Consider the following 24103-nt stretch of genomic DNA (forward strand, 5'->3'; position numbering starts at 1 on the left):
TACTCCGTACCGTTCCTCTAACAAGGACATAATCCTTACAGCCCCAAGCTCATACAGTAAATGAAGAGTCAAAGAGATGTTTTAAGAGCCCTGTTCCCATTTGTTTTTGTTTTTTGGGTTTTTTTTTTTTTGCTGCCAGCAACGTAGATCATAGGACCCAGCCTAGCGGGCTGTCGGAGGCATCCCACTTGACTAATCAAGGGAAAGAGGTTTTCAGTCAGAAGCAAAGTGTGTAAATAAAGCATCGTTAAAGCAGAGCAAAGGAAAGCCCAGAGAATATAGTAAACCATATTATAAAACATAGCAAATCCTGGAAAACTGTGGTAAATACATAGTGTAATCGTGTAACAAAAGACCATGACATTTTTCACCACATTTAGTAGTGAGCCTACCGTGTGCTATAAATTTGCTACAGTAAATATGGAAATCAGGAACGTGCGCACTACTTGCAATTATGGTGTACCGTAATGTTTAGTGCCCTATCGTAAATGAAGCCCCTAGGGCTTAGAGCCAAGGGACTGTGAGGCAGTGTGGCCTACTGGTTGGAGCGAAAGGATTGGGATGCAGTGTTGCCTGCCTTAGTAGTGAGACTTGAATGCAAATCTTCTAATGCACCAAATAAAATACAGTAAAAACCCAATTGCTGCATTCAGTCCCAGCCTGTTAATTTATTTTTCTGGTTCACCCCAGCGTACTAAAAAAACAGAAATCCTAACAGTGCCAGTCTGACTGCTAGAAATTAAATTTGCAGCACAGTACCAAAGTTAACATTTGGATCCTTTTGTATGATGATAATTACTATTGTGCAGGAGGCTGGCTGTCTTCCATTTTAGAAAATTCTGAGAAAAAACATAAACTATGTGAGGTCATGTTATAATTACCTGTCTGCATGACAGAGAATATATTGCACATTCATAATTGCGTATTTTATTATCTCCATTATTCTATTATAGCAGATGGCTCATAAGTCATCATCTGGGTACAGTCATCACCTTGCTTTCCTGTTGGTGTATTCAGTGAAGTGATCCGCTCCACGGAAAGCCGAGCGAATGTCTCTTTCATTCACACTTGGTTCAGGATCTCTCTCTTTTTACCAGCAGAAGAAAGAAATCATTTTACAAACCTCTGGCAGCTGTCGAAGGTAAACAGCCAAGAAATGCAAGCAAACGTTGTTGGTCTCGGAGGAGCTGTTGGATCAGTTCTGCTGCAAATCCATAGTGGGTGGCTTGTATATACAACTGTACCTGTAACCAAACTGAACTGATTTAGCACCAAACATGGAAACAGCGAACCATCTGTGAAGGTGACATACTGTAGGTAACAGACTGAGGCTGGGTGCAGCCTGTGGCTCCCAAGCAAACTCCTTAACCGCGGTACAGGATGAAATGAATGCCCGTGGGTGAGTGGTTATCACAAGCCCATATCCTGTCGCTTCAGGGTTCTGTACCCATAATGGCAGCACATCCCACAGCTTTATCGTTTACATAGGCCGTTAAAAATAAGATTATCACTAAAGGAAATCCGAATCCTGCCAGTGGGGGCCAGCAAGTAGAATAAATGTTTTATATTGTAGCTTTAGCAATGATTTACCCTATCATTTGTGGTGCAGTCTCATCAAAGAACAGGCCCTACGGCTCAGCTCTGTTATATAACAATTCATTCAGTTTTAACCCTTCCACTATCCTTCCAGAATCACACTGTCACGAACATTACATGAGACTAAGAATGTGAAGATGCTTTTAGATCTAGGAAGGTGTCTCTAGCAGTCATTGAATTAATCTGTATACAGAATATTGTACAGCGAGTGGCGCAAATGAACTCTGCAAGTGAGTGGGATTGCTGTAAAAACAAGCCACCTGATAGAACTGCATCTGGAAAGAAAAAAATTACACAATAAATAAATTGCCAAGCAGCTTATGTTTACCCTGGGAGCCTGTGCTCATCCCACCACCCACCTCCATCTTAAACTGTTATTCAGTGTTTACTTCTCTGCTTTGAGAGCTTTTCAACTCCAAATGTTGATTCACAGCCCCCACCCCCACCCCCCACGCCCAGCTCCTTCAAGGCAGGCCTTCGGCGCTGGGCTTTGATGAAACATTGAACCTCTGACATTCAGATCCTTCAAACTAATCTCCACAGCTATAACATCCAGCCCAATTCCATTTAGGAGACTGGGAGCTGTGGACACACATACAGACACGCGCACACACACACACACACACACACACACACTCACCCACACTCCCCGTGGCCTGTGAGTCATTCTACTTCTGCATGGCAGATGGAATGTAGCGCAGAGCATTCACTGTCTGGGTGCAGACAGGTCACAGCCATGCTGGGTAATCATTTAGAGCCGAAAAACTGTCGTTCCTGCCTTGATGCGCACCATCGCTCTGTGTATGGAAGGTTCTCAAGTTTATAATGATAGATAGTTACAAAAAAAGCTATTATAGTACATACATACAATTCCTTACAGACCACTCCTTCTGTGCGAATGTAGTTGAATGCCTGTCCTTGTGGAAACTGAACCAAACACAAATCCTGGCTGTGCAGTGTTATTAGGAAGGACCGCATGGTACCCAAGGAGTTAAGTGTTCATTAGACTATAAATAGCTGCTGTTATTTCGTGGAAGGGAAGGCAGTAGGGGATGTATCAGTCAGCTTCAGCCCCTGTGTATAAAATGCCACCCTGCCGCTGCTTTTTAGTTATTGTGCAGCTCTGCTGCAATTTGACAGTGTCCGCTGGTACTATAGAGAAAAAAAAAAGCCATTAAATGCAAGCAGTGGCAACAGTAGGCTTCCAACACAAAGACATAGAAACGTTGCACTTCATTCTTTATTTTGTAAAAATTCAGACACAAGGCAAGGCATTGACGTCAACTGGCTAGAGGGCAACTTTTTGCATCTTACATTTCTGCCATCTGCACTGTCAGTCCATCGTTTGGAGGTCTGTGCAGTTTGGTGCACATTGAGGGGTCTAACAGAGCTGGCTTTAAAACCAGCGGACACCTGGGCAAGCACAGCTTTGCTAATTTCACAATGTCCATTTAATCGCAGCTAATTGAGCCAAAGTGTTCCTTCAAAGAATCTTACTGGCAGAATGAGTCTAATTACTGTCGACAGTAATTAACATATCTTTAAACACCTTTCGTTTATCCAGAAGGTACAGTGCTTCAGTTTTGCAGCGTTTCAGTGCAGTGATAATTGAGCTGCACTGCTTTGCAATTTAACTTTTCGACACTGCAGAGCTGTACACAGCTCTTGGAAAGATAGCCCCACTCGGAACCTCAGTCTGCTCTGGTATTAATGGAAAGATGATATCAATACTGCAGACCAGTAAACGAATCTAACATACTGTTATCTGTATCTGTACCCATTTTTATTTATGTTTCAATACACAGAAACTATTTAATTATAGAGCAGTCTTTCTGTAAAGCAACTTAGTAGTGCTTAGCATATATATATATATATCGTATATAATATTAGAATCATATATATATATATATATATATATATATATATATATATATATATAATTATAGAGATGCACATTTAGAAAAAGGAATGAAACCTACAAAAAAAGTTTGGAGTTTTTTTGTAATTATTCTAAGACCAGAAAGGGCATTTTAATTTAAATTAAATTACAGGTTCTGGAATTTTAGACCTTTCCAAGCTTATTCATATGCCCTCACATATCAAGCTTGGAATCACCCTGACTCTCTCGAAGACGCTTTCAGATCAGCTGCCTTGAGGTTTTCGACCGAATTGAATGAAGCAAATTGTAATGTGAGGTGAGACTTGAGCTTTTTATTTCCTTTTATTCAGAGAAGGAGACAGTCCAGCTGGAAGGTACGTTATTCCTGGTTGTAAAATGTCTGACGGTAGTGTGTGTTTCAGACCGAGAGGGTTGAGGTGTGCAGATTCATGCTAATGGTCTGGTTAAATAACCACCCAGGGGAGCTGTCCATTGAACAGTGTTATGCACTGTATCTGCAAAATGCCAGCGAGTTTTGATTTTCATTGTGAGATGACATGGCCTTTTCTCTTCTAAAATGCTGTAGAGAATTAAAAAAAAAAATCCCACCTTGGAATAAATCATTTAGAATAAATATAGTCCAGTTTTAGTTATGAGCATGCAAAACCACACAAACAAATGCATTTGTATTTCTCTTGACTTTATGAAATGAGTCACCGAAGCTGCATAGCCCAGTGACCGTAATGAATTATTATTTACGCTGGTGAAGCTGATCTGAAGTGGAGGTTGGGTGATTACTGGTAGGAGAAATACATCTGAAACACTATTATAAGAACGATTGCTTTGACAATTCTGGATGAAACTCGTTAACCGAGATACATTTCAGTTTTCAGAAAATTGCATTCATTTGGTGCAATGATATGTTCTCTAAAGAGAATTAAACCTGGGGTTATCAAGCTTTTCCAGGAGACCCCCTCGGGGTATAACCTCATTGCAGAAGGAGCCTTTGTCTTATTTCACACACATATAGAAACACATGAAGCGTCAGACCTCTGATCAGCGCCTGTGCTGTTTTCATTTCCAGGTGAAGCAGATCATGGAGGAGGCAGTGACTCGGAAGTTTGTGCACGAGGACAGCAGCCACATTGTTTCATTCTGCGGTGAGTCACAGGAAACTAACCTTTATGGAACCTGGAAAGGGTTCTCATATATTTCAGTCCTATTGTTTATATCTGCTCAGGGTGAAGAAGCAGCAGTTAGTTTATATCTGCTCAGGCTGAAGGAGCAGCAGTTTAGTTTTATACAGTCACTGGTCAATCGTTTTGAGTTGACGAAACCAAACTCTGTTCACATGTGGCCAGACGCAGATATGAACCCAGGGATGATATTTTCAAAGCGTTAATTCACTCTTATTTTCTGAAGACAAAATACTGTTGATGGTACAAAATGATGAACAAATGCCTTGAGAGGACTGAAGAGAACTTGACATCTAGAATGTAGTTGTTTGGTTCTAGTGCTGTAAAATGAACAGGCGTTTGACCTCTTTTAAAAAAATAGCAGTGAATTAAGACTGGAGTAAATGCTTTGAAAATATGGCCCCGGGTCTCTAGTAGTGGTATTTTATAGTGTTGCTTGTGCGACCCCAAGCACTCTAGGCTCGCATATCAACCTAAATTCAACCTATGCAATGTATCACTTGTTTAGCTTTCTCAAAAGCTGCTGGATTTCCACAGGAGATGTTTAATGGGCAATAGTTTTGTGTACATTGGTTGTAGATAGCTCTTGCAAACTTTTAAAAGACATTATACTGTGTTGCATATTGAATTGCATTATAGCAAGACTATATTTATTACAGAGATTCATCAGCTACAGTGTTCCAAATGACAGCTCATTGAAGCTGATGTGCCTTGCAAACCACAGACAGAATATAAATAATGTAAAGCCCATTTGCAGTGGTTCAATTTAGTTTTAAATCTCTCGCACATTTTATACTTACCATTTCTATCAAGTGACGGATGGACATAATTGTTCTGCTTGTGCTCTGAGGAAAAGTTTTCAGTTTTGTCACCCTTTTCCTGTGAAGTGAAAACCCTTGGAAGTTATGTGTTAATTATGAAAGCTGCAGCTACCCAACTGCTAATATTATATTAAAGCTGAGTGCAAACACAAGCCCCCCGGGCCCCCCCCCCCCCATTTTCAAAAAAGACTTCCCAGCTGTGAGAAAGAATCAAGATTATTTTTAAAACTGCATTTGATTATATATATATATATATATATATATATATATATATATATATATATATATATATATGTGTGTGTGTGTGTGTGTGTGTATATATATATATATATGTATATATATATAATATATATATATATATATATATATATATATATATATATATATATATATATATATAATGTATAATTTATACTCTCTTGTGTAAATAATTAAACACTGTACAGCCTTATGCAATATATGTTATCATGTTCATAGTGTTTCACATGTTGATACAGAAGTCTCTTTAAGGTGGTATTGGTATATTCTGATTTAAGGTAGTAGTACTTAATTGTATTTTAAGATGCTGTTGCCTCCTTATTCTTCCGTTGGGATTTTTTAAGTTCTGGTGCTAAAAACTCCTGTGTGTGTGTGCTTGTACGTGTGTGTGCGTGTGTGTGTGCATGTGCGTGCGTGTGCGCGCGTGTGTGTGTGTGTGTGTGTGTGTGTGTGTGTGCTTTTTTAAATAATTCAAATTGCCTTTGAAATTAATACGGGAACACAGGAGGGTTTTAAAGCTGATCTTAATTCTGGATGGTCACAGTAGAAGTAAAGAAATGGAAATGGCAAAATCAGCATGCACTGATATTAACACAGCCTCGTGTCAGGGGTAATTCAGGGTTCCTACTCTAGCCGTTTAGAATAAAAAGCGTATATTGATATTATATACATTCTGGGAATAGAGGGGAGCCTGTCTAGAAAGGCAAGCCTTTACAAACGGCTGGACACCCCATTACAGCACAGTGATTTCCCCCAATAGCACAGTAGGTTCTGAAGTGGCCCCTGTGTGTGATTCCTCAAACACAGCCACCCAATAGGTGTCACTGTATAGAAAATCATTTACTTTTTTATTTAAAAATACTGACCGTCTTTCTAAGTCTTTTTTCAAAAGTATTGTAGCTGTTATCTATCCGAAGGACACAGAGTCTGAGGGGTTAAGGCTGTACTCTAGGTGAGGGGGTCTTGCCTCGACTCCCCCTGCCCACAATATTCACACTCCAGATGACTCGCTGCTGCCAATTGCTGGATCCATGGGCTCTGGTGGGCAGACGCTTGCTGCCTGTAATTTCCTGCTCCCACTCCACTCGCAGCGCCTGGTTTATTTGTTCTGCTCAAGGTGTTTTCACGGCTTATTAAAAATAGCACCAGCTGATCAAACACCAATTACTTGCTGTTCTCCCTGCCTGTACACCCCCCTCACTCCTAACACCTTTTAGAAAAGTGCACCAGAATAAAAGCATAGCAAAATGTAAAATAGTAAAAGCATGCTAAAGCATAATAAATAATAATAATAATAATAATAATAATAATAATAATAATAATAATAATAATAATCTTTATTTTTACATAGTGCCTTTCATAGTGGATCACCATCACAAAGCACAAGAGTAGCGAGGTATGGTAAAGCATAGTAATAAACATGCAAACTATGGTAAATACATAGTATAACTAGCAGCAAAAATAGTGTGGCAAACTTTTACAATGGGGTGCCTATGTTCAGTATGTACAATCGGACACCTTGGATTGTTTCCTAGGCAGATCTTGCAATCTGAGCAAGGCTAGGCAAAGGTTCAGTCTTTGACCTTGTGAAACTAGTAATGTTACAAAAGCAGTAGAAAGCAATTCAAAAGGTTAATGTCAGGAGTCAATGACATGGTGTGTGTGTGTGTGTGTGTGTGTGTGTGTGTGTGTGTGTGTGTGTGTGTGTGTGTGTGTGTGTGTGTGTGTGTGTGTGTGTGTGTGTATACACCTTTCCCTTGTGTTTTAAATTGTTATATGCTCAGTATTGGGTCATGCACAATTGTTGCAAAATATGAGCATAAGAGGTTCAGCTTTGTCAGAACGGAAGGGAGATATTACAGCTGTTTACAGCTTCCCTCTGTGTATTCCCTGAGTATATCAACAGAGTGATTGTAGCTACTAAGACAAAGCACAAGTCTATATTGCTTGTACTGTAATATTCGGGAGCTATTTATACATTTTTTACTTTAGCTGTATTTTGCTTATAATAATTGCTGGTATTGATAAGAGATCAACAGCTCATGCATTAGTTATTAAAATGCTCCGTCTCTTATGCTTTGTGCCCTGTCAAAAGCTGATAAGAAAGATATTGCTTATTATGTGGAGCAGAGCAGCAGTGTGCAGTGTGCTTGCTAGTGCGCTGTCCTTGAAGACATGGAGCAGGTGATGGTGTCTAATTTAAAGACCTATTCATAATGTTTGACTGAAGAAGTGATGACAGCAATTTTGAGCAAAATCTACAAAACGTGTTCTATGACAGGCTTAGTGTACCCGTTTGAAGTTTGGGTTCAGCGCTGGGCTGCTGTGTAAAAGGCAGTGGGTTTGATTCATTGTGTGAAAAGTTGTTTGAAGAATGCATTCTCACGTCAGCAGTCAATGCAAAATACGCCAGGAAAAAAGAGTCCGGGTTGAAGCTGACAGCAGACAAATAATTGTTTTCTGCGCCTTGTGATAAATACTAAATCATTGACTATGAGGTGGTCAGTGCACACGCTGTATTAATGGAAACTATCCAAGCGTTCCATGCTAGTTTTTATTAAGAAATGACCTTGAGAACGTGCCACCTTTTTTTGTTATTGTGCACCTGCATAGTGGTGCTAGAGCTGTTCTCATCCTCATAAATCCGAAAAGCATTGAATTGTAAGGCGTTTTAAATAACATTTGAGATTATAGGAGATTACTTTGTAGACTGGAGAGCCTTGCATGGGGAACTCAATTATAGAGTGCTGTATAATTAGAGCCTATGACACACCCCCATTTGAGACTGCTCATCACACAGTAAACTGCATGCAGCAGTAAGAGGTGAATTACATCTTCACGCTAGGTTACGGCTCTGGTAATAACGTCTTTAATAATACCTTGTTCAGTTTGTAGCTTGCATGCACTCGCCTGCTGACGCAGCAACCTGCTTTGTCCCATAGCCTTTGTGATGGCATGTAAATATAGTAGAAATGCTTTCTGATTCCTTGTTAAAGGGGCAGATTAAAAACACCCAGATTGCTCATGGGGAATCATTGACGACGTGGTTACTAAATCATTTAAGAAGCCCCAGGAAGCAAGGGTTCAACTGTTGGGAGACATAATTAGTGGAAATGTCAAGCACAGCTGACTGCCCTTTCACTGCAGGCACAGTTAGAAACATGCCCGCCACCTTTTCTTCCCTTTTTTAAAGTAGCATACCGGTATGTAGTAAAGGAGGATACTAAAGCATGCTAAATGCACAACATTGCAGAGACAAAACCAGAAATTGACAGGAGGCACCTGTTTTAAACGACATGGGTCGTGTCTGTCAACCAGGTCCACAGTAGGGATGCCAGATTCCTCTGACGCCAGCTGAATTAGTTCTTTTAATAACAGGAGATATATTTCTAAACATATCTTAACGCCTCCATTAAACTTGTAGACCTGATCTTTTCAGTGTAGGTTTATTGTATTTAGTGCCGTTTCACTGGCTCGCTCTTTCTTTGGGAAGGATTTGCATTATGGTACACATTTTAAAAAACACTTATTAAAAAAGAAAGTACAGTTTAAACGGGGATGCAAACCAGGCGGCGCCTCATTGGTCGATGCTATTTTTAGCGCCCAATCAGAACCCCCCCATAGAGGTGCACCTGCTCGCCGGCCTATTCTGTACATAATCCACGCTGTTTGATGTCATTCACTTCAGACTACAGCTGCTCTTTCAGAGCAAAGCAATTGCAGGCAATTATTGTAATTGACGGGACTGCTTTTTGTTAGGGGGTGGTGGTGATGAAAGTCTATTTGGAGAAATTGCTGGTTGTCATTACCTCTGTGATTAATTGAATTGAGGACTCAGACTGTGGTCTGTTGGAGTGCACAGGAACAGTAGCCTTTGTAACTGGGCACTCAGAAATGTCCAGGTGCCTTTTGCCTATTGGCCCATCTGTTACAACAGCTCCTGTTTTTCGCCGATGTATTTGGTCTGGTTTTGACTGTTGCTGATGGCCTGAAAACACTGTGTAAGCCTCACGTGACCTGCTCATTAAGCCTCCATCACTGGGCAGAGAAGTGCTTTTTCTTTCTTTAAATCTGTATCAGCAAAGATAATTAAAGGTGCTTCTCTCTGTGGACTTGCACAGAATATTGATAGGGCAGCATCGCACATGACCATTTTCAAGCATCCGTTCAGTAAATACATCACCCATATGAAAAAAATCCTGTTAATAAACTGCAGTGAAATTGCAATAAATATGTACAGAAAACCACATCGTGTTTCAGTTAGACTGTGGTTTTAACTGTGTGTTTTTTCTAGGTTTTCAAATGCATTTCAAATGTAGCTGGATCTTTAGAGGGCTAAATCTAAGGGCTAGCGCAGTGGGAAGCTGTAGCTAGCGTTCCCATCTACAAAAAAACCTGCTTCGACACAAGCAGGACTCTGATTGAACTGTGGGCTTGTATCACACCAGTCTTTGTCAGCTGCAGAGAATATAGAACCGCACTGCTGTACAAGCCACATGCTATTCATGGTGTACTAGAATAGACTAACACACGTCTGTTTGTATAGCTTTGCCCTATTTCCACAGGATAGTAGATTGCATGGTATTTCAGTAACAAATCATTTGTTTCTAGCTGTACCTCAACCCGCTTTCTCTTGAACAATATCAAGCACACCTATGTTAGGGTCGTCTTCTTGGGCTCCATCAGCTGGGGTTTCCATGGCAACAGCAGCAGTCTCTCTCTCTCTCTCTCTTTCACTCCAGCCTTATGTTAGCAGTTCAAACAGATAAGCTGTGTGAGTACTTGCTGACATGTACACACACAATGCACAATGGGCCAGATAGGACTACAAGAGTTTGAGGAGGGAAGGGGTAGGGGGTGTGGGTGTGGGTGTGGGTGTGGGTGTGGGTGTGGGTGTGGGTGTGGGTGTGGGGATAATTAAGTACACTAGACAGAACAGGCACAGCATCACCCTGTCTTAGAATAAAAATAGCACACCTACACAGGTGTTCTAATGCATACTTCATTCAAGATAATAAGGAACACAATTGTTCAATGCAATTAAATGGACAGTGGTGTCACAGCATCCAGCATCACTGTGTAAGAACCAGTCGTACCTTTGCATTTCTTTTCCTCGTCTCTTATTTGCTTCGGATAAAGGGGCAGTGTGAATGCTGCAGGTTACAATGAGCGACAAGCTTTACTTTGTCATTGTGTTATTGTTCTACTTTGCCAGGAGCAATCACACTACAAAACGAAATGAAGCCCTGCTGGATGAGCTGCACTGCTCCTCACACTGCGAATGCTGAACCGTGGATTGTTATCTTGTGATAGAAAGACAGTATTGATGATTAATCTGACTGGTGACAGTGGAGAAATGTCAAGTAAAATGAGTCATTCTGAAAGTCTGGGGCAGCTTATTTTGTACATATCAATCAGAACTGGATTCCTTCTGCTTTTTTACATTGTAACGGCTTGTTTTGTGTTCCCCATGTGAGGAACCTCCCGTTCACATTGACGTACCTGTACAGCTGAGCTTCAGTGTATCTGTTTCTCGTAGAGTAGTTACATAGCCTCAATGGTGTTTGATCGTGTAGAAGAGTTTTATTATTACAGTTGCCTTTTTTGCTATATTGTAATAACAAAAACACAGTACTGGTACAGACTGAAATTTAAAGGGATTTTTTCTTTAGGTTAGTAAACCAGAAGATGCAGTCAACATAACCACAGTATGTGCACAAAGTAATACTTCACATGCATATGTCTCCAACAGAACGTCTACATTCACAATGATTATTTTCGATAATTACACAGATATGCAGCAGAGGTGCATTTACGCCACGCATCAAGTCCATTTTGCACTGTATTGTAGCTCCAAAAACGGTCTTGTCCCACTCCTTGCTTCTCCTGAATGCAGTCGATCGTCATGAAAGCTTTGTACTATTGGAGCTTTTGCATCCCATTGTCTAAACTGATGCATAATTAAGGCTTGTTTCACAGGCCTTGATGAGAACCTCTTGTTAGCTTGTTAAGCAAGATCTGGCCAAAGATCTTTTCAGATGAAGTCATGTGGAAAAGGGATTTGCATTCCTAACTCAGGGATGGAAAGAAGACTCCTATTGCGTAGCAGTTTTACCCATTCCAGGTTTTACAGCCACAGTGTGTCGGTAACAAGCTCGGGTGAATCTTATTAAACTCTATGAAAGAAAGAATGAATCAAAGTGCTCTGCACAACTGTGTGCGCTAGGCACTAAAGGGTTAAACCCCTCAGGCTGTAGATAGTCTGCTGGATCACTCTGCTGTTACATTAACAATATTGTATGGGTGGTATAGATTGTGAAGAAGGGAAGGAGCATGGTATAAGTTTCATTTACCAGTAAAGGGAATTTCATAGTTAACTTTCTCAGTAGAGAAAAGAGTGAATTCCAGCTTAATGTGTTCTGTGTTATGAGCCATCATCTGATGGTGCAAATGTGTTGCTTGGGAAATTAATTTTTTGCAACACCTTGCAATAAGTGGCAAAGAATTCAAAGTAGCTGTTGATGAAAGACAATATAACTATATTTCATTGTGTTGTGCAGTGGTCATTATTTTAATTGGGGATCAATTCCACACTTGTTCACGTGAGCAGCATCAGTCCAGCCCCCTGTCCTGTGATGTCAGTGGTTCCCCTCAGATGAAGTGAGTGTCTGTGGGTGTGTGTTTGGTGCCTCTCAGCTGCGGTGGAAGCGTGTGTGTTGCACGGACTGAAGCGCCGGGCTGCCGGGTTCCTCCGCAGCAACAAGATCGCAGCGCTGTTCATGAAGGTGGGGAAGAGCTTCCCTCTGGCTGACGAACTCTGCAGGAAGGCACAAGAGCTGGAGCAGATCATCGAGAGCAAGTAAATACGTTTATCTTTCACCTCCACTGGTACAATTGCATGAGTTACAATCTCATAGACCATGAGGTTATTCCATGAGTTAAAACACATATCCACATTAGCAGTCCCAGGGCCTGAAGGAGAATGTCATTCATAATATTAGTTGGGATTGTTACAGCTTGTTTGTTAGGTGCTATACTGGTAGGTCTTACAAATCCTGTGTTGTTTAAAACCAGGTGTAACCAGTGAGATGAGGGCCTGCTGGACTTTTACTTTATTTTTCAATCCTTTCACTGCAGGAGGAACCAGATCCCCTTGAATCCTGATAGTACTCGGAAGCTGCAGAAACTGCCCAGCGTGTCTCCCCAGGTCATCAAGCATCTATGGATCCGCACAGCCCTCATTGAAAAAGTTCTGGACAAGATCGTTCACTACCTAGTGGAGAACAGCAGGTAGGTGAGCTTCGGTGTGTGGGGGTGGGGTGAGGTTAGTGAGGCACTCTGGTGTCCTCAACGCTGTGGCTGACCGCTTTGGGGGGGAGACAGGCAAGCCATTTTAAAAACAAGTGACTTTTTATTGTGCGCCATTCCTTTTTCCCTAGTAAGTTCTATGAGAAGGAGGCTGTGCTGATGGACCCAGTGGACGGACCAATACTTGCATCCTTGCTGGGTAACATTGAACCATTCTATTAGATATATATCCTGCCACATAGAGGCAGTTCAGCCCAGTGCCGGGCTGAACGATCGAGAGTCAGAGAGTGCGATCTAGTAGTTTGAGCTTTTGGACTAGAAGGCAATAGCCTTGTGATTGTAGCTGGACTGTGAAGCAGTGTAGTTTAGCAGTTAGAGCTGGGGGGCTGGTGGACTGTGTGATCTAGACCTGAAAGGCCTGGAGGCAGTGTTCATTTAGAGAAATAAAGCCAGGAGATTCAAGTTTTAATCCAAGCGGTTGGTTTGGTGTAATCTCGGCTAAAGAGTCCTTGATCATTCCCAAACTATGTTAAATCAGCCCTTCAACCCCCATCTCCTTGCTGTGGGTGTATCAGTGATACCTTTGCATTTGCTCCCTCAGTGGGTCCCTGTGCCCTGGAGTACACCAAGATGAAGACAGCGGATCACTTCTGGACAGACCCCTCTGCAGACGAGCTGGTCCAGAGGCATCGCATTCACAGCGGGCACTGCCGGCAGGACTCTCCCACCAAGCGCCCTGCTCTTTGTGTGAGTCTGCAGTGCAGCGTCAAACACTGGCACAATCTCTGCGCTTCCTGTGTGCTGCAGTGCATCCAAATCATTTGTGGACCTTCTTGATGTTCCTTATTATACAGGGGAGTGAATCCCTTATTGTGCCGTTTCACTCACTCCTGACAGAATGTGTGTTTGTATGGAGCTGGTTACGAGAATACAGTTTACTGTAATAAGATTTGTAAGATTAGAGACACACTCATCCCCAGCTCCCACAATACTGGGTTCTGTATGAGATACTGGTCTGGTTGCTGTATCGACTCCAGGCTGTATAAACATTTATTCTATTAGTGTTATCGCTTATTGTCGTCTCACTGCTGCGAGAGCATCATAATCCCATTTCCATTAAGACGACTCTTATGAAGTGTTGCCAGGAGTTGCTGTCTTTTCTTTCATATTCCCTGCAACCATGCTTTAAAGCTCTGTTCATATCATGTGTCCATACAGCTATCTCGTGTGGCAGAGGTCTTATGAATCCAGATTTTTTTTTCGTTATGCTGCGTTTCCTTTTAAGATCTTTGTCTGTCTTTTTGGAGGAGGAAGTGACCAAGTAGATGACAGACAGACAGACAGGCAGACATACAGACAACTGGAGGAGCCATAATGTTACCTAAGATGTCACTTCCTCTTTCCAGGAATACATTTTGAATAAAGGGTCTTATTTTCCACTGTGCTGGTAGGATACAGCATGACTTATTTAATTTAGTAATGATGCTGTAATCACACTTCCTGTAATTTTACCTTTTACTGTTTCATTCCAAATGTTGACTTCAGGTGGAGAGATTGAACGGAACTGAGTAAATATTGTGTTTCTTTTATTAAGATCCAGAAGAGGCACTCCAGCGGTAGTATGGATGACCGTCTCTCCCCCTCAGCCCGTGACTATGTGGAGTCCCTGCACCAGAACTCCAGGGCCACGCTGCTCTTTGGCAAGAACAATGTCCTGGTGCAGCCGGTACGCACAGTGGGATCCATGCGGTTTACCACCGCGCACATCTCTGCACTGAAACTGATGGCTCTCGGAGCCACACTATTGAGATCTTTATACTGCAGGGTTCAGATACACACAGTATTGTGATCTTTTATGCTTCTACAATATCATATATTATTCAGATTAAGATGTTCTCTGTTAAACCCGGGCAGCCACAATTGATCCAGTATTTGTAGTAGAGTAAGCACTGGAGTCTCTGTATTGAGTTTGCTGCTTTTGGTATTAGCTGACTCTGTACTTGTGTAATTCAGACACCAGTCGTATGATTGATCACATCATTAATGTATTTTGTAATTTCATTACCAGAAGGACGATATGGAAGCCATCCCGGGGTACCTGTCTCTCCACCAGACCGCAGACATCATGACCCTGAAGTGGACACCCAACCAGCTGATGAACGGCTCTGTGGGAGATTTAGACTATGAGAAGAGGTGAGCATTTAACTACAAGACACGTCTAAGTGTGTGCAGCTGGTACAGGCAGCCTCGAGCTAAGTGCTGGGAAGATTTCCATTTTCCCATATGGCCATTAAGACAGTGGGAACTGTGTTTGTTTTGTAATGTAAGCAGAGTGAGTTGTGCATTTTAACTCCACGTTCATCAGTCTTGGGTAGGCCGGCTCCTCCCTTCTCTTTTCAGATGTATTGACTGGCCAGTGGAGATGTCTTTTCTGTAGCCGGCACTGCCATTTTCATTCAGTGTAGGAGTGGGCACATGGAAGTCAAGTGTCAAGTCTGTGGCATTCCCCACTGAGCGACGGACACAAATCTCAGAGCATGTAATCATTCCCTGTGGACTGATGTGGAACAAATCCGTGAGCACGTGCTGCAAAGGGCCCTTGAGGCGTTAATACACAGCTTCTAAATCATGCATGGCTTGCTCTGGGATTAATGTTCAATATGATTACTCCTTGCTTTTACTGCACACTGACTGCCCTATAGAACCAGAACTGTTGGAGCGCTAAGCTCTGGTTTGCTTGGTCGGCTTTTTCATTTGTTTTTTATTTTTCCGTTAGCTGTTAAAATATTTTCTTCACATTGCCTGAGTACAAAACAAGAAATTAATTAATTCATTAAATTATGTATTCAAACTTATTTCAAATTAGAAAATAGAATGCATGTATATATATATATATATATATATATATATATATATATATATATATATATATATATATATATAAGAGTCCCTGTGTTTTGAGTTCTTGGAGATAGTTAATAATAATGAAGCTTTTGAATATGTATATATCTATATTTATATCTCCTTCAGTGTTTATTGGGACTATGCCATGACCATCCGTCTGGAAGAGATTGTGTATTTGCACTGTCACCAGCTTGGTATGTACCTTATGTGCCCTGGGCCTTTGCATCAAAGATAATCATGGGGTTCAACTGGTAAAATGATTATTTTTTCAGTTGACTGATAAAATTGAAGAGGATTGTATACTGAAGTATCACAACTGCTGGTGCATCATTAGCACTGTTTATATGATGTTTTTCAGTAACAGAGTCATTGCAAAGCACTTTGCAGAGATGTGCAAACTGTACTCCCTGCAGGAGGCAAGCATTAACAATCTAAACTATGTGAGCGTTACTGAGCGCACGGATAGATTCAGACCTGATCCCAGAGCTGAAAGCTGACAGTATTCTTAGAAGACTCTGCAGAGTCGCAAAAGAAAATCTAAACGTGGTGCAATTTCATATATAAATTCATCAGTGCTAATGTGTTCTTTTATTCCTGTTTGATATTACTGGCATGCAGAAGTGTAGGAGAGATGCAAGGTCTTCTGTCACAAAGACAATCAGAACAGTATTTCTCTCTGCAGATCAGTGTCTAATTACACTATTCACAATAGCGCCCGTCTCCTTGACATTTGCAAGTAGCTAAAGGGAGCCCTATCTGCCGTGATTGGATGTTCTTGTATAAATACAAATATCCGGCTCCCTGGAGGATTGAAACACAAATTTACTGGTCTGCAAGATTTTATCTTTTTTACAATGAATATTATTGTCCTGTGGAAGTGGAATTAAATGTTTTTATATAACATATACATGTTGCAATGTATACATAAGTTATATAAGGTAGCATGCATGGCAAAATGCATGCAGTTCTTGGTTACATTAATAACGTTTATTTGTAATTAATGTTAGCTCTGACATGCACAGTAGTACATGTCTGGAGCCTCACTGTGCACAGCTTGCCACTGCCTGGCTAACTGTTTATCCCAGCCTGGTTAGCGATGTATCACGTCCTGGTTAACTATTGATATAGGTAATCTACCATCCACAAGGAAGCTTGGCAACAGAGTATAATCTATTGCAATATCACACTGTTAGACCAAATTTCATTGTATTTAATAAGCTAACATTCTGCCCAATGGCCGTACTATAACGTGGTTTAGCAATAACTTTTAAACGCTGGGCTGCTGTGTTTTTTTTCAGTGGACAGCGGTGGGACAGTGGTGCTGGTGAGTCAGGATGGGATCCAGCGCCCCCCCCTGCGATTCCCGAAGGGGGGGCACCTCCTGCAGTTCCTGTCCTGCCTGGAGAACGGGCTCCTGCCTCGCGGACAACTTGACCCTCCGCTCTGGTCTCAGCGGGGAAAGGTAGAGGCTATGAGTTTTACTATGTATAAGCTTGATTAGCGGCAGTGTATAGGTAACAAGCTCCAGGTGTGTCTCATTAAATTTGGTAAAGCGAGGGATGGATCAAACTGCTGTGCAATAGGAGTCTTATTTTTATCCCTGGAATTGAGAATCTTTGCACACATTTGCTCACCACGAGTTTAAATATTCCTTCCTGGTGTTCTGGAGTTTTAAAAAAGTCAGACGAACAGCGACATTGTCCCAGGGGCTACCCTGTCCATTTTCGTCTTTTTCTGTAAGTAATATTTTTAACCCGAAGGAGTCATTTTGCCCAGCAGTAATTATGTAAGACTGAGAGGGAGCACACTTGGGTATGTGGGCAGTGAAGCTTCGAGCTGCTGCTGGAAATGGAGATGAAAGACTAATTATGTCTGACACGTTATATAATGAACTAGCCTGAAACAATCTGTGTTGTGTTGGTTAATCCACTCCAAGCAGGCTTTCAGCAGTCAATTATAAATAACTGTTCCATACAACATCTACACTAAAGAAACCCTGTTTCTTACTTTTTAAATAACTCGTGTGCTTAAAGGCTCAGTAAATGAACACAATCTTCACTGCTTTCCTTTTGTGCCGACCCTTCACACTGCTGTGTGGTGTTTCATGGAAAGCAGCAGCGCCCAGGCGGGTTGACTTGTGCTCCCTGTGAAAGGCTGTGCTGTGTGTTCCTCTGCAGGGGAAGGTTTTCCCGAAGCTGCGAAACAGAAGTCCGCATGGATCCCCGGAGTCTGTGTCCGACAAGGAGGAAGAGGAAGCCACGGACTACGTGTTCAGGATCCTCTTCCCAGGCAGCCAGTCCGAGTTCGGTAAGCTCAGTTTTATACCCCTTCTCAACAGCGATCTTTGGTTCATGCATTTCTTAGTGCTGGGACAAATATTGAATATTGAAGCAAACACTGCTTGCAATTTATATTTATCAGAATTTATAAATGATTTGTTGACTGTCATTTTGTCCAAATTTAAAGATTAAACAATATTCAGATATTTGTTTACATTTTGAAAGGGCATTCAAACATGAAAATTGGTGATGGTCCCAGCACTGGTTCTTATACTAAAACGGTGTTTATAGTTCTGGATTATTTCATTGACTACAGAAAGACTAAAGCAACCATCTGCAACACAGTGCTCTCTGAAAATAACAAGCCACACAGGGCCAGATTGTACACTATCAATACCATTGGAATGGTGCAAATCCCTCTGCTTGTCCCACTGTGAATTGCAGAAACACAACGAGTCCTAGTCAGTTTAATTGAGAGCATTGTAACCCTAGTACTGTTACCTCCACACCAGTCAGATCAATGCACGTCACGTCTGCAGGGCTTTGTTTAGACACTGTGATTGTACATCATCTCGTGGAGAGGTCTTGGTATTGATATTGTTTAAGCCTTTGTTCTGCAGCCCTGGTTTTGTTGTTTGCGTTTATCATTCTCCGTATCCTGTTTTATGGTGCGTGACGATTTTGTAATTCAATTTTGAGCTCTCATCACCCAGTGCTATGCATTATGAATCTGTAACGCATTTGACATGCTCCGTGTTGTGTCTGTTCTCATGATGTTTTGTTTTTTAGTTTTCCGTCTAATGCTTCTTATCATTTTCCTACCTCCAGTTACCATTATCCATTGCCGTCACCATCATCACCCTCGTCCCTCTCCCTCCTCCCTGTCCCGCTCCCTCTCCCTGAACCTCCGGAAACTCCCCCCTAGGCGTGTTCCTGCTGGCCGGATCCTGGTTATCCCCAAACACTCCTCCAGTTTCTCTGGCAGGAGCAGCCAGACTCCTGCACCCAACCCCAGCAGGACACGGCATGGCTGTAATGTTGTTTTTTCTCATGTTTATCTGCTGCCCAGCGCTTTCTGTGACTGCTTCAGCGGCCAATCGCAGGGAGTGTTCTCTAGCCAGCAACACTGCTACCCTCTCAACCAATCACAGGCTTCAGCTGCATATTTGTCTGCCCCAATCACCATTTTCTTTCTCTCTTCGTCTCTCTCATTTCCAGTAGCAGTCCAACCTGCTCAAGTGACGCCCCCAGGGTGTTTTTGATTCTGTGTATAGGTGATTAAAACGTTGAAAATGTAGAACTGGGATTCACGAGAGCAGTCACTGTAAACTTTCATACAGGTGTTCGTTAATCCAGGTTTGACTGCACGTCCTCCAATACAATTCAGGCAAACTTTCTACTAATCTCACAACCTTTAACCAGCTCATTACCCTAAATCATACTAACAAACTTTTTATTTTTTATGACTGCGTGATCCATTTTTAATACAAAGATTTTCACACAGTTTTATTTGACATAATTCAAATTTTTCGGTTTGTTTTTTTGCCATCTGCAGTCAATTCGATCATTGTCGATTTTGAAGTAATATGGTGTTTTTCTGATTTGCTTTTTAGTATCGCAGGACCTCATGGACCAGGGGGCGGCCCTGTGGCACCCCACTGCCAGGAAGTCCTCCTGCTCTTCCTGTTCCCAAAATGGCTCCTCAGACGCAGGGCCTCCAAACGACTGCAACCGTGAGCGGTAGGAACTGGAGCAGTGTAGCATCCTGTCTGTGTCTTAGACAATCCATGAAAAGCATGCATGTAAAAGTGGAGAAGTACAGTCAAACAGATTCAAATAGTGTGCAGACCAAATACTCCAGGCTGTTCTTAAAGAGGTAAATAGCGGGGTTCCGAAAAATCTAGCGTTCTACGTTGTAGTCCCCTCATGGTTAAATCCTGACAGCTTTTTTTCACTTATAATTTTAAAGCTCTTTTGAAAATGGCAGCTCTAGTGCACCGGGGCTTGAGATCTGCAGGAAGAGCGATTTTAAAAAACATAACAAAAAGTGCTCTGGCTTTTCTGTCCCGTACACATCGTGGATCGTTATTGCTGTGTCACCTGTTTGACAATGTGGGCAGTAATTGTGACGCATCAGTGCACTAGAGCGGACATTTTGAAACAGACTTTAAAGTTCTAAGTGTAAAACGTTGTCAGGATGTTAACAATGAAACTGAAAACGACAGGCACGTTATTCAAACAGTAGTAGCAGCACGTGGGGACGTGTGACGCTGTACGTTTCAGAACCCCGCTGCTTACTCTTTAAACCAGCTGAGCTGTTATTAGATATAGTGAGAGGTCCAGTACTGCATTTGTTGAAAATATGAAAAGTTTTTTGTGTCTGTTTCCCATTTCCAGGGCCCCTCTGAAGTTGCTGTGTGACAACATGAAGTATCAGATCATTTCCAGAGCTTTCTACGGCTGTACGTCTCGCATTTGACATGTTTTAATAGGAGAGCGGTGGGGGTAAAGTGGTTGGTTTAGACAATGGTCTAGGTGCGGTTTTAAAAACTTGTGAAGAAAAACACCATTAACAAGTGTTTGATGCATCTGTACCTGTTTAGATCAAGCTTAGCCGAACTGAATAGACCCCGTTGTCTCCATATTTATTCTGTATTCTGTGATTGTCTTAGTGAGGTTCTATTAAGTGTCACCAGAGGTGTCATTTCCCCTGACTCTGTGCCATAGGGAATGTCTTTGTTCACAAAGTCACCAATGTGGATTTTTTTTAGTTTTGTTTATTTGCTGTTTTCTAGGGTTTGCGTATTGCCGTCACATGTCCACTGTGCGCACGCACCTGTCTGCGCTGGTGAACCACACCATTGTGGACCGGGACGTCCCACACGAGGCCGGCGGCGGGCTGACAGCAGAGATGTGGCAGAAATACCTCCAGGACTGTAAGGTGGGAGCCTTTCAAATACCCCTCCATCATCTGGCACTGGCAGACTAGCCAGCACAAGATAACTGCCTGCTGAGCGGATCCACTGTCTATTTATACTTGTGCAACTTTTCACGTTGTGTGTCAGTGGTTTGTGTCAATTAATTATTATTTTTATGTGCTGACTGTGTTCCTCTCCACTGTTTGACGCCCTGCACTGTCCCCCGACAGGTTTATGAGGAGCAGGAGCTGCTGCGGCTGGTTTACTTCGGAGGGGTGGAACCCACAATCCGCAGGGAGGTGTGGCCCTTCTTGCTGGGGCACTACCAGTTCGGGATGTCGGAGAATGACCGGAAAGAGGTCCGTGCTGGTTTGTATTTAGATTGAGTGTCAACGTTTCTCTAAGTGTCAACTGAAATAAAACAAAAAACAATGAAACTGAAATCGTGTGGGAACTGAAGCAAGATCTGGGTTTCTCTTTATTGTTTTAAGAAAACAAGATGTACAAAATGGTGCAGTAGCCAAAGAAGGGCGTGATCCTTAAAGAAGCCATTCCTACTTGGGGAAAATATCCAGAACAAACAGCAGTTAAAAATTAATGTGTGCGGCTATCGATCTCTCCAGTAACTGTGCCCCACTTGGCTCCCCTCGGCAGGTAGATGACCAGATGCGTGCCTGCTATGAGCAGACGATGAGTGAGTGGCTGGGCTGCGAGGCGATCGTTCGCCAGCGGGAGAAGGAGCAGCACGCCGCTGCCCTCGCCAAGTGCTCCTCAGGAGCCAGTCTGGACAGCACGATGCAGAAGATGATGCACCATGACTCCACCGTCAGCAACGAGGTGAGAAACACAGGACTGCAGCCTTGTCAGTACAATACCGATGCAGGGATTGGAATAAGACTCCCATTGCATAGCAGTGTGATCCATTCCTCTGTTCCTGGTTTTACTACAAGTTTAATAAGCCACACCTGAGCTTGTTAGAAATACATTGGAATGGGTGTAACTGTGGTGCAATAGGAGTCTTCTTTCCATCTCTGATGCTCTATTTTTTGTCATGTGTAAAGCCTACGTTAACATCAGTATAAACGCCTGCAATAGAATTGTGCAAATGGTTTGATAGGACTGATAAGTGCTACAAGCATGAGGCCATATTCATAAGTTAGCCCATATTCATTTTGTTAAGCAGCCGCTAGCTTTTACTCTACCTGACAACCCTCTGTGGAATGGGATCTTAAACAACTACGATCTCACTTTTGCTTTCTATCTTCCTTCTCTTGTGCATGACTGTCCTCCTCTGGTGTCCGGTACCAGTCTTCCCAGAGCTGCAGCTCGGACAGACAGAGCCATGCGCGGCTGCAGAGCGACTCCAGCAGCAGCACACAGGTAGATCAGCCTCCACTCTGCTTAGCGATGGGGGCTCCGTGTTGAGCCAGTCAGAAGAGGAAACTGCGTGTGGGGAGAGGAGAGGAACTCCTAATTATGTTCTATTTTGTTTCCTCGATCGTTCATCTTGTCGGTGCTTGTTTCTGAAGGCACCATGTTGTTGGGGGCATTTCTTTGCAAGTGTTCTTGAGGGTATTATAATCTAACCTTATTGGTTAAATTGAACATGATGCATAAAGTGCAACACATTTCAGATTTTGATTAATCTGTGTCTCTCTCTGTTTTATTTTATGGTACTGGTAGCTGTAATGTTGCATTTAGGTTCTTGGAAATTAATTTATTTGTACGTCTCATTTATTTGTTTGCTGGTAAATTAAGGTCATCTTTCGGCTGACATATCACCCAGCTACATTTTAAAGCTCTTTCTCTGTTTCAGCTTCCCTGTGTCCTTTTGATGTGTGCAGTGTTCCTGGAAAATCCAATTACCCCTTCTTCTACAGAGGCTGCTGTCTGCTGCTTATTTATGTCCCTTCTTGTCCACTGTCTAAAAAAAAAAACTGCCAGCAGATACGATGGCCTGCCATCTCAACCAAAATAAAACATAAATAACCTAATTTATAGCAATAGTTTTGATTGCTAAAGTCTGGCTATTAGATTATCTTCATTTAAATTGTTGAGTCACTAGACGCTGCCTGCCTGCCAAAGGAATGAGAAACAAATTTAATCTTTTTCAAACTCAGCATCCAAGAACACGCACACCTGCTCATCGCTGATAGATTCAGACTCATTTACCTACAGTCAATGGCTCTTGAACACAGCCCTCTGCTCCCACTGCCCTCTGATCACCAGAGCCGTCTGCTTCCCTTTACAGGTGTTCGAGTCTGCGGAGGAGATGGAGCAGATAGAGACGGAGGTGAGGGCCGAGGAGAGCGTCAAGGCAGCCAAACGTCCCAATGGAACCGCCCCCAACGGAACCTGCTCTCCTGATTCCGGACACCCTTCCTCCCGGAACTTCTCCATCACCTCCGGATTCTCCGACCGCAGCTTCAGCACCGAGGACAGCGGTGCCGGCACCGAGTCTGCAGTTAAAACATCTGGACAGCAGCCTCCACAAGCACCGACCAAACAGAAGCAAGAGGGAGCCAGCCCCAGCAAGAAGACTCCAGTTCAGGGCATAGAAGATGCCGCTCGGGGTCAGGCGACTGAAGAGACCGTCCCTCCCGTCTCCAAAGGGGCTGCTGAACAGACCCGGCCCGACAGTCTGACCACCAACGCGAGTTCGGAGGATCTTCTGTCTGCCACTGAGCTGCCCTCAGAGGAGGGGCCTCTCCCAGGGGTGGTGGCTGGGCTTCCTATGCTGGAGATGCAGCTGGACGAGGAAGCTGAGAAGCAGAGCCTGGTGGGCAGCGAGGACAACCTTTCTGAGGAGCCTGAAATGGAGAGCCTGTTCCCCCAGTTTGTCTCGCTGGCTGTGGGAGCGGAGGGTAAAACCGAAGCCACGTCCCCTGTCACTTCCATTGGGGTCACCTACTCTGTGAGAGCCTTGGCTTTCCTTCCTCACCTT

General features: G+C 42.7%; 1 protein-coding gene across 4 annotated transcripts in view; it reads left to right on the forward strand.

Annotated features, from left to right (window-relative positions):
- LOC121297595 (small G protein signaling modulator 1-like) overlaps positions 1–24103 on the forward strand; it is a 38253-nt gene that overhangs the window by 9065 nt on the left and 5085 nt on the right. For 2 of the 4 annotated variants that reach the window (XM_041224011.1, XM_041224010.1), the window contains exons 3-20: positions 4560–4635; positions 12447–12609; positions 12888–13040; positions 13190–13257; positions 13660–13805; positions 14653–14784; positions 15127–15251; positions 16089–16156; positions 17261–17424; positions 18140–18269; positions 19070–19273; positions 19855–19981; positions 20639–20703; positions 21037–21182; positions 21390–21518; positions 21814–21996; positions 22468–22539; positions 23411–24073. In XM_041224011.1, the coding sequence (XP_041079945.1) occupies positions 4560–4635; positions 12447–12609; positions 12888–13040; positions 13190–13257; positions 13660–13805; positions 14653–14784; positions 15127–15251; positions 16089–16156; positions 17261–17424; positions 18140–18269; positions 19070–19273; positions 19855–19981; positions 20639–20703; positions 21037–21182; positions 21390–21518; positions 21814–21996; positions 22468–22539; positions 23411–24073 (2814 nt within the window). The remainder of the gene's footprint in view (positions 1–4559; positions 4636–12446; positions 12610–12887; positions 13041–13189; positions 13258–13659; positions 13806–14652; positions 14785–15126; positions 15252–16088; positions 16157–17260; positions 17425–18139; positions 18270–19069; positions 19274–19854; positions 19982–20638; positions 20704–21036; positions 21183–21389; positions 21519–21813; positions 21997–22467; positions 22540–23410; positions 24074–24103) is intronic. The other 2 variants (XM_041224012.1, XM_041224013.1) reach the window with 2 other exon arrangements.

This window comes from Polyodon spathula, chromosome 22 (genome assembly GCF_017654505.1).
Source record: "Polyodon spathula isolate WHYD16114869_AA chromosome 22, ASM1765450v1, whole genome shotgun sequence".
Taxonomy (NCBI): Eukaryota; Metazoa; Chordata; class Actinopteri; order Acipenseriformes; family Polyodontidae; genus Polyodon; species Polyodon spathula.